Source organism: Cajanus cajan, chromosome 3, assembly GCF_000230855.2.
Source record: "Cajanus cajan strain Asha chromosome 3, NIPB_CcT2T_4, whole genome shotgun sequence".
Lineage (NCBI taxonomy): Eukaryota > Viridiplantae > Streptophyta > Magnoliopsida > Fabales > Fabaceae > Cajanus > Cajanus cajan.
In genome coordinates, this window is record NC_138519.1 from 12,717,997 (window position 1) to 12,729,622 (window position 11,626).

Below are 11,626 nucleotides of genomic sequence, written 5' to 3' on the forward strand. Positions count from 1 at the left end.
TATTTTCCAGATAGTGCTAGGTATGCTAAGGAAGCTAAGTTTTTGAGACTGCAGCAAGGAAATATGTCAGTACAAGAGTATGTGGTCAAGTTTGAACACTTGGCTAGGTACTATTCTCAAGCTATCACTGAAGCTTGGAGATGCAAAAAATTTAGTAAGGGTTTAAGGTATGAGCTGAAGAAGACTATTGTTCCTATGGGAATTGTGGAGTTCCCAGTTCTAGTTGAAAAGGAAAAAACAGTTGAGAGATTTGAAGGAGGAAATAGAGTGGCAAAGGGTCCAGAGGGATCATATGGATTTGGAAGGGGGAAATATCCCCAAAAGAGACCATCTCAGATTCATAAGGAGAATGCTAATAAGAAATTAATGGAGACTACTACTATAGGAGCTGTTCAGAGTTTTAGATGTTACAAATGTGGAGGCCCACACATGCTGAGAGATTGTCCTACAAAGGACTATGTGTGTTTTAAATGTGGCAAGGTGGGTCACATGGCTAAGGATTGCAATGTAAGAAATACTCCAGCTAGAGGGAACCAGAAAGTGGATCGGCCTACTGCAGCAGGTCGTGTTTTTCCTTTAACAGGTGCTGAAGCTGAAACGTCATCTGAGTTGGTAAAGGGAAAGGGCAAAGCTGATGGTAATGATATTTCTATTCTATTTGATTCTGGTGCTTCACATTCTTTTATTTCTTAAGAATGTGTGGCAAGGTTAAATTTGGTTGTGAGTTCCTTGTGTGTGGATCTAGTTGTTTCTACTCCAGCTTCAGGTTCTGTTTTGACTTCTGAGGTTTGTTTGAAATGTCCAGTAGAAGTGGAAGGGCATTGTTAAAAAGTAAATTTGTTTTGTTTACCTTTATCTGATTTGGATGTAATTTTAGGGATGGATTGGCTTTTTGCCAATAGGATTTTGATAGATTATTCAGAGAAGAGATTAATCTTTCCTACTGTTGGACAGGAAAGATTTATTTCTAGTGGACAGGTGGATGGGTTGTTGAAGGGTGGAGCTCTTGGGTTTATGATCCTATCTTTTACCAGTGTAGAGAATGAAAAGTTGTTGAATAGTATTGATGTTGTTAGAGATTTCCTAGAGGTTTTTCCGGATGATGTTCTAGGGTTACCACCAAAGCGAGAGTTGGAGTTTAGTATTGATCTTATACCAGGGGTGGGACCAGTGTCTATTTCTCCTTATAGAATGGCACCAGCAGAGTTGTCTGAATTGAAGAAGCAGGTTGAGGAACTTTTGGAGAAGCAGATGATCAGACCTAGTGTCTCTCTGTGGGGAGCACCCATGTTATTGGTAAAGAAGAAGGATGGTGGTGTGAGGTTATGTGTGGATTACAGGCAGTTAAATAAATTGACAATCAAGAATAAGTATCCATTGCCAATGATAGATGATTTGATGGATCAGTTGAGGGGAGCTTCTGTTTTCTCCAAGATTGATTTGAGGTCTGGGTATCACCAGATTCGGGTAAAGGAGGAGGACATACCAAAGACTGCTTTCAGGACTCGGTATGACCATTATGAGTATGTTGTTATGCCTTTTGGAGTGACAAATGCTCCAGCTATTTTTATAGATTATATGAACAGGATTTTCAGACCCTTTCTGGATAAGTTTGTTGTGGTGTTCATTGATGACATTTTGGTTTATTATGGATCTATGGAGGAACATAGAGAACATCTGAGGATAGTTTTGCAGGTATTGAAGGAGAAACAGTTATTTGCAAAGTTATCAAAATGTGAGTTTTGGCTATCTGAAGTTAAGTTCTTGGGTCATGTGATTTCTGCACAAGGAATTGCAGTTGATCCTACTAAGGTGGAAGCGATTTTAAGGTGGGAGCGTCCGAAATCAGTTACTAAAGTTAGAGGTTTTGTGGGATTGGCTGGCTATCATAGAAGATTCATAGAAGGATTTTTTAAAATAGTTATGCCTTTGACACAGCTGACCAGGAAGGATCATCATTTTGTATGGACGGAGGAGTGTGAGAAGAGTTTTCAAGAGTTAAAGGAAAAGTTGACGTCATCTCCTGTGTTGATTCTGCCAGATCCTAATAAATCTTTTGAGGTTTATTGTGATGCATCTCATCAAGGTTTAGGATGTGTTCTTATGCAAGAAAGGCAGGTTGTGGCCTATGCATCTAGGCAGTTAAAGACTCATGAACGGAATTATCCTACGCATGATCTAGAGTTGGCTGCAGTGGTTTTTGCTTTGAATATTTGGAGGCATTATATCTATGGAGCAAAGTTTGATGTGTTCAGTGATCATAAGAGTCTAAAATATTTGTTTGATCAGAAAGAGTTAAATATGAGGCAAAGGAGGTGGATTGAGTTTTTGAAAGATTATGACTTTCAGTTAATGTACCATCCAGGTAAAGCAAATGTGGTGGCAGATGCTTTGAGTAGAAAATCTCTTCATATATCTTACATGATGGTTAAAGAGATGGAGTTAGTAGAGAAATTTGGGGATATGAATCTTAACATTGTGGTTGCCCCAAATTTTATCAGTTGTGGTATGACTACCATTACTAGTGATTTCTTGGAGATGGTGAAACAAAAACAAGTTCAGGATGCGGGTTTGAATAAGGTTAGAGAGTTGTTGGGTTTTGAGAGAGCTGAAGGATTTGAACAAGACATGGATGGAGTTTTGAGGTACAAGGGCAGAATTTGTATTCCACAAGATGAGGAGTTGAAGAAGTTGATACTTGAGGAAGGTCATAAGAGTAAGTTGAGTGTGCATCCGGGGATGACAAATATGTATCAAGATTTGAAGAGAATGTTTTGGTGGAATGGTATGAAGAAGGAGATAGCTGAGTATGTTGCATCTTGCATTGTGTGTCAGAAAGTTAAGGTAGAACATCAAAAACCAGGAGGTTTGTTACAAATGATGGAAGTGCCAAAATGGAAATGGGATAGTATCGCCATGGATTTTGTTGTTGGTTCGCCAAGGTTTGCTAAGAATTGAGATTCTATTTGGGTGATTGTGGATAGATTAACTAAGTGTGCTCATTTTCTTCTAGTGAATATAAAATGGTCCTTGGAAAAGTTAACTCAGTTGTATGTCAAGGAGATAGTTAGATTACATGGTGTTCCCTCCAGTATGATCTTTGATAGGGATCCTCGTTTTACCTCTCAATTTTGGCAGAGTTTGCACCAGGCGTTAGGGACTAAGTTGAGACTCAGTTCTGCTTATCACCCACAGGCTGATGGGCAGTCTGAGAGGACTATCCAATCTTTGGAGGACTTGTTGAGGGCTTGTATTTTGGATCATCTAGGGAGTTGGGAAGAAATGTTGCCTTTGGTCAAGTTCACTTATAATAACAGTTTTCATGCAAGTATAGGAATGGCACCATTTGAGGCTCTGTATGGGAGGAAATGTCAAACACCTTTGTGTTGGTTTAATGAGGGAGAATCAATGATGGTGGGGCTAGAGATCATCTTACACACTACCGAAAAGGTGAAACAAATTCAGGAAAGAATGAAAGCTGCTCAGAGTCGGCAAAAGTCTTATGCAGAAAAAAGGAGGAAACCTTTGGAGTTTTCAAAGGGAGAACATGTGTTTTTGAAGGTAACTCCTACCACAGATGTGGGAAGAGCTATTAAAGCTAAGAAGTTGAATCCTAAGTTTATTGGGTCGTATCAAATTCTCAAGAGGATTGGATCAGTGGCATATCAGATTACATTACCTCCATTCCTGTCTAATTTGCATGATGTATTCCATGTTTCACAACTGAGGAAGTATATTCACGATCCAAGTCATGTCTTGGAATCAGAGGCAGTGCAAGTTAAGGAGAATTTAACTTTTGAGAAACAACTAGTTTCAGTGGCAGATAAGAAAGTTAAGCAATCGCGGGGTAAATCTATCAATTTGGTAAAGGTTATTTGGGATGAGGTTACTAATGAAGCCACTTGGGAGTTGGAAGATAGGATGAAGGATCAATACCCATATCTCTTTTTCAGTAAGCGAATTTTCGAGGACGAAAATTTTTGATGTTGGGGAGAGTTGTAACACCATGGAAATACCGAGCTATTTCATAGATATACTCTATATATATATATGTATGTATGTATGCATGTATGTATATGTTGTTTATATGGATTTGGATTGGATTATGGAGATATGGATTTGAAATGTACTTACCTCTGTGCATGTTGTATGTTGATGTGGTTTTGATTAGTTGTTTAAGCATGGTAGTGATTTTATAGTATGAGATGAGAGGTTGATGTTTTGAGAGGTTTGTATAGGCATGTGTGTGCATGAATTTGGTGAATGATGCATTGTACACCATTATACTCATCTTGGTACTAAGAGGGAAGAAAACTGATCACCTTCCTTCTCATCTTGGTTAAGTGAAGTATTATGGCATACAAGAGGGTCTCATTTGTCAGACAGGGACATTTCTAGAGAGAGGAAGTAGGGAGAGGAGCTCTGGTTCGGAGGGAAGCTGAGGACACATTTGGGAAGTTTATCAAGCCAGGATCAATCTTCACAACTAGAGTTTCAAGAGATTCAACCTTTAAATCCTTGAAAAAGGGGATTAAAGTTCAAGTTGGGATTTGAGGGTTTTGTCCAAATCTTGCATTTCTGAGGTTTCTAAGGTAAGGGTAGTACTTATAAGACTTAATCTAGTGTGTATGGGTTGAAATATCACATTGATTCCATGTTTTACGCATGATTGAGGCTAGATTGAGCTGGAGAGGGTTTTAGTTAGGGTTCTTCATGATTTCTTCATGATTTCCATGGAATAATGGTTAATACTTGATTTTATTGCTTAAAATGTTGTTTTTGGATATTTTTTATGCTTTATAATGGTTCAAACTCATGTAATTTGGAATGGATTCATGATTGGAAGGAATTTTCAAGGTTTTCGAGGGTTTCTGGTTGCAGAATGCGCCGGGCGCAGTTCTTGGCGCCGGGCGTGAATTCATCAAAGACCATCATTGCCAAATCACGCCGGGCTCAAGTTTATTCACGCCAAGTGCAATTTGGTTACTGTTATTGCGCCGGGCATAACATAATTGCGCTGAGCGCAATGACCTCTGTAGGTCTCTATTTGAGTTTTGCGCCGGGCGAGATATTATTGCGCCGGGTGTGTGTATGTTGGTATTGAGGTCTTCTTGAAAGTTTTAGCCTTGGATGTTATCTTTCAAATGGCGTTGGAATCACCCAAAAATGAGGTCTAGAACTCCAGATATAACTGTTTTAGTGAACAGGGGTCAAGCTGCCATCATTGCTTATAGCTGTTGCGGTTTTTAGAATTTTTAACAAAGTAGATGATGGAATTAGGACTTTATGTCTTCATAAGAGTTGTAGGAAATCTTCTTATCTTTTATATGAGATAAGTATGAGCATGATAGAAGTAGTATAACTCTTAATATGCTATTTTATGTGAAGATTGTCATTTCACAAAGGGTAATTTGGTTAAGTTGATAGTTGTTTTGGGTGTTTAATTATTTATGTTGTTATATTTAGTAATTTGGCATGGTTATGGAAAATTTTGTATGTAATTATGGAATATGCTATGTGTATTTGGTTTAGAAAGCTAATAGGACTTAGAGGAGTAAAGTTATGGTATGGATTGGGAGATCTCTTAGTGAGATTTGGATATAATCTTTGGAAAAATATGGAATTTGGGAGTCCCACGGTGAGGATTCCAATATGGAACTTTTCCAAAGATTATATAATAAACCACTTCAGATGTTAGGTAGATTCTAAAGTACTCCTCTAAGTATTCTATTTGCTACCGATATGGGGGCAAGGCCGAGTCATACCGATGGATGAAGTGGCCACGATCACCAGGGTTACGTGACGACGTAACCCAACTGTATATTTCCCATGCGAGGTTAGGTGTGTGACATGGGCAGGTGACATGTTCACAAATTCAACACTTGGTTTGGATGTGTTGAGGTCAACATTTGGTTTGGATGTGTTGGCTACTTCATGGGATTATATAGTGGTGTGACTTTGGTTTGGATGTGGCATATGTATGCATTTGGTATGGATTGTATACATTGGTTATGGATTCTTTATTATCATACAATATGTATGCATTGGCATGGATGTGTATACATTGGACTTTTGATTGGTTTATATTTGGCATGGAAATGACTTGTTATATTATTGTCATTCCCTTGGTATGGATACATACTGTTGATGAATATCTAGTTTAATGATATTTCATTATGTTGTACTATGGTTGGTTTTATATGTGCTAACCCTTATATTTCCATGATGTGGACTGTGATAATCTCACTATGTGGGGGAGCAGATCATGTGTGAGGCTTTGGGATAGCAAGGAGTCTTTTGGTAGCTGCTTTGAGAAGTGGCTAGGCTTAGAGCTTGACCAGCACCTAGGGTGTCTTATTTTGATACTTTCATGATGTTGTACATATATTATCTTTTTGGATGACTGTATAGCCTTACTGATGATGACTTTTATAAAAATATGTTTTACATGCTAAAAGAAATTGACTCGTTATTGTATATTTACACTCTAGTGTAGCTGGCCTTTGCTCTATTTTATTTAAAATATATTATTTCATTTTATTTGTTATATTGGTTGTTGATGTGACGGCCTAAGGCAGGTCGTTACAAGAATGACATGTATTGTTGTTAGTTGTATTTTGTTATGTCAATAAGAATAACTGGATACTGATTGCAATTTTGTCTACATTCAAATGGGTAAGTTATATTTATAAGAATTTTGAGTATTCTTATGTTTAATGGGTTATTAGTGGTATTGCATTCTGGGTAGGTCTATGGTGTGATTGAAGGCTTTGGAATTATAATGGTTGATGATATTGATATAATGCTTGATGAATTGTAGTGTATGTTGCTGCTTATTTTGTACTCACAGTGAGAGGTGGAAAAATTGAATATACTTGATAAATGTTGACACTAGTATGCTTTTGATTTTTACTTATTTTTATTAATTTTTTGTTTTGTTCTAGGCACCTAACTTGGAATCACCCGGAAATGAAAAGCCTTTCTCTAAAAGGAGTCATATTCCTGAAGGCCATGACTTAGATTCACCTAGCACTGTTTAGTTTATTTTTTGTTTTCAATTTATGCACTCTACTTAAGAAATTTAAATACATACTTCTATGTTTTCTTTGAATTTGTTTAATGTTGTATGAGAAGCATAATTTAATACTCTATATGTTTATGAATTTTATTTTATTTCATTATTAGCTTATGTTATTTATTTTTGTTTAGTTATATTACAGTTTAAATAAAAATAATAGTTAGACAAGTATTATAACAAAAAGCTATATAAAATGATTGTTGTATATATTATTGTAATAATTCCTAAATTGTAATTTAATTACTTGTATTGTAATATATATATAATATTAATATAAGTATGCATTAACCTCTATTAAATTGTGATACAAAATATTTATAAAATAAAATAAATAATGACTGATGTATTTTTAAAAAATGATATGAAATTTATTTAAAAGTATAAATTAATTTTTAGAAAATAATTGCAACAGTTAAAGAATAAATTAATTTTAAAAAATTATATAAAATTTATTTTTAAAAAATAAATATTAAATATCACGTCATCTAATACAGAGGCAGTTTGTGTGACGGTTAAGTGAGGGGTCGCAATATTAATGTAGAGGCAGTTCGTGCGATGAGTATATCAAGGGTCATAACATTAATTTAGAGGCATTTCGTGCAACAGGTAAAACAAGGGTCGTAATATTAATATAGAGGCAGTTTGTGCGACGAGTACATCAAGGGTCGTAATATTAATTTCGCGGCATTTCGTGCGACAGTTATTGAAAGGGTTGCAATTCAAATTTTGCGATGGTTTGTGCAACGGTTTTAGTAATCGTCGCAAAATTGCCTGGTAACGAACAACTCTGCGACGGTTCCCAAACCGTTGCAATGTTGTCTATGCGGCAGTTGTAACTATCGCAATGTAGGCCATATAACCGTCGCAAAATCGTCATTTTCTTGTAGTGGGTTAGGAGGCGTGTCTTGCTATCCTAGGTTAAATGATGGAGTGGCGATACAAGTACTTAGAGCGTGATTAAGCTTTATGAGCTGTCATATAAGATGCTCGTTGACTGATACTTTTCACTACAAAAGGGGGTTAAACTATGGTCCTTTATTTAAGTGGAGGATTGTTGGGATGTAATTAAAGTTTCACATTATTCAAACAAGAGAATGAATATGGGTTTATATATGCACGCAAAGTCTCCATTATTGTAAGAAGCCTTTTAGGTGATGATTAGAGGAAAAAAAAACCACAAAGGTTTAAACTCAAAATGAACAATATCTTATTAATTTGGAGACTTGTGTGTGTGATAACCCTTTAGTGCACAACAAAATCTCACTGGAGATGATTGTCACTAGTACAAGAAAGATATTTTAAACCAGTTATTAAATAACTAATGTAATAAAGGTAGTCACATAATTGAAAATTTTGAAAAAAAATTTGCATTCGCTTTTTAAGTAATTGATATATAATTCCTTTTTTTATTTTTTATTTACATCGATTAATCTATAACCGATATAAAAAGGTCTTTGAAAAATCCTAGAATCCCATTTGACTCTTGCACACTCTTATTTTTCTTCCCACAAACCTATCCCGAACCTTCTCTTGTAATGTTGATAATGCTTTAAACATCTCCAACAAGTTTTTTTTTTCTTTTGTGATTTTGTCATTGTTCACGACCTCCAATGACATCCACCTAATAAGCCATTTTTTTAAAAAAAAAATTTGCATCATTTTGTAATTTTTTTATTTACTCTCCTCATTATGTTGTTCGTCATTTCATAAAACTTAATTTTCTTTCCAAGTTTTACTCTTGTCACTGCTAGGTATGTTAATATTTATGCTATATTGTTGATTTCATATTTTGTGTTTATTTCCTATTGTTAACATTAATTTATTTTCATTCTTCAAGTCTTGTTAAACTTTCATTTTTTTTTTTCATTGATCATCAAATATTTGTTTGAGATTTGTTTACAAGTTTAGACTTGTAAAAAAAGTGAACCAAATTTAAAAAAAAAAAAAAACACTTTCTACGTCCATGTAGAAATGTTCACTTTTTATCACCATTTCTACAACCTACGTAAAGTGTAGAGAATACAATCTAAAATAATTAACAAAAAGTATATATTAGTGCCAAAACTATTATATGTAGGTTTGTGAGACAAAAATCCGAATCAATCCTATCAAATCTAGATTATAAATCAATATTAAATTTGCTAATACAATATGTAAATTAACGAAGAATAAATTATGCTTTCATGCATTGTTGTGACATACAATTTCTACACGAAGAACTTTGCCTTCTTTCGCTCCTTTCCCACATTTGTCAAGAAAAAAAAAAAAACACCAGTAATAAATCATAAAAAATAAAAAAAAAGATTGCATATTCTAAATGTTACATTATGATTATGGCTTTTTATATCGCTATTATCACACCTCTTAACATGTTAAATGAGTGAGTCAATATTCTAAAAATGTGATGTGGGAAAAAAGAAGAAGTGATGCTAACGTGTAAGCATAGCATAAATAGATGCGTGGAAACAAACCATTGCTTCATTCCCCTCTCCTCAGTCCTCACAATGGAGAAGTCAACAAGACCTCACATATTGGTTTTACCCTTTCCAGCAGAAGGCCACATCAAACCCATGTTTAACCTAGCCAAACTTCTTTCCCACAGAGGCCACAGAATCACCTTCGTGAACACACATCACAACCACAATCGCCTCCTCCAATTCACGGACTTGCCATCGTTCCACACCCAATTCCCCCATTTCCACTTTGCATCCATCACCGACGGCGTGCCCGTTGACCTTCCTCCGAACGAGTTTGAACTGTTGATCTCTCCGAGCAGCAGGTCCCAGGTTGCCAAAGAGTTCCGAGATCTGTTGTGGGGCTTTGTGGAGAAACCTCGTCGGTGGGACCCACCTTGTTGCATCATTGCCGATGGGATTATGTCAACGGTTTCTATGAACGTTGCTCAAGAGTTGGGGGTTCCCGTGATTACTTTCCGAACCTACAGTGCCACTGCAACGTGGGTCTCGATTCATGTAAGCAAAATTATTCAGGAGGGACTGATGGATCTGCAGCATCCGGGTTAGTAAACAAAATTTGAAGTTTCAATTGAAGCTAGCCAATTTTTATTAAGTCAACCCCTTCTTTCTCTCACACTATACATAATTCATTAAATATAATTAATCTTTACAATTTCACATAAAATATATATCACATTTCCTCTTATCTTTAATCTGTACTTAACTATCTTTAACCATAACCAGACATGTCATTAAGCTTAGAAGTTTGATCCAATTTTTTATGGACCTAAAATGCAGAAGATTTAGATAAGGTGCTCACAAGCATCCCCGGATTGGAGAATTCATTAAGAGAATGTGATCTTCCACCAATTTTAAAATTGAAACCTGGTAGTCTTTTCATTGATTTTTATATCAAAGAAACCTTGACCATGACTCAAGCTTCTGGTCTTATACTCAATACCTTTGACCAACTAGAAGCCCCCATTATCACCAAGCTCACTACTATATTTCCCAAAGTATACACTATTGGTCCTCTTCACACTCTCACAAAGACTCAAATCACAAACAATAATTCATCAACCCTTCATTTGAGAAAAGAAGATAGAAGATGCATAACCTGGCTTGATCATCAAAAGGCAAAGTCAGTTTTATATGTTAGCTTTGGCACTTTGGTGAAGCTATCACATGAACAACTATTGGAGTTTTGGCACGGTTTGGTGAACAGTTTGAAGCCTTTCTTGTGGGTTATTCGACATGATCTTATTATTGGAAAAGGTGATTTGGGTAACAATGTTCCTATGGAGCTTGAATTGGGAACTAAAGAGAGGGGCCTCATGGTGGATTGGGCACCTCAAGAAAAGGTTCTGGCTCACCCTTCAGTGGGTGGGTTTTTGACTCATAGTGGTTGGAATTCCACATTGGAATGTATTACTGAAGGTGTGCCTATGCTTTGTTGGCCATTGATAGCTGAACAAACGATTAATAGTAGGTGTGTGAGTGAACAATGGGGGATTGGGCTTAATATGAATGGAACGTGTGATAGGTTAATTGTGGAAAAGATGGTGAAGAATTTGATGGAGAATCGAATAAGGTTCGAAAACTCTGCGAATGAGATGTCAAAGAAAGCTCGTGAAAGTGTTCAAGAAACTGGTTCTTCATTTCATAATTTGGAGAATTTGATCAAGGACATTAGGTCAATGAAGGTAATGAGATAATATTATGAGTAAATTAAATACATTTTGTAGATGAACAATGATGATATATTTAATTTTTTTATTTATAAGAAAGATAATAAAGATTCGATGAAAATCAAATAAATTTTCTCACTTCTATCTTAATTCCTATTAAGGTATTTAATCTAAATATTGTTATGATGAAATAATTTTTAAATTTAAATTAAACTTGAATTTTTTTTTTATCATTTTAATATATATATATATATATATATATATAATCTGTTTATTCTAGAAGTAAGTAAGTTTACCTAAATTTATTCTACTTAATATAACTCATGTTTTATATCAAATTTTAACAATCTAACTATTGAATTTAAAAATATTTAAAAAAAAAGTCTTATAAAGCATAGGTCAAT

At 35.4% G+C, this 11,626-nt stretch overlaps 1 protein-coding gene across 1 annotated transcript; it reads left to right on the forward strand.

Moving 5' to 3' along the window:
* The first annotated feature begins 9,574 nt into the window (after positions 1–9,574).
* LOC109790954 (7-deoxyloganetic acid glucosyltransferase) lies at positions 9,575–11,348 on the forward strand. Its single transcript, XM_029269763.2, has 2 exons — positions 9,575–10,096; positions 10,333–11,348. Exons 1-2 carry the CDS (start codon positions 9,583–9,585, stop codon positions 11,247–11,249), a joined length of 1,431 nt encoding a protein of 476 aa, XP_029125596.2. The 5' UTR covers positions 9,575–9,582; the 3' UTR covers positions 11,250–11,348.
* The last annotated feature ends 278 nt before the right edge of the window (positions 11,349–11,626 follow it).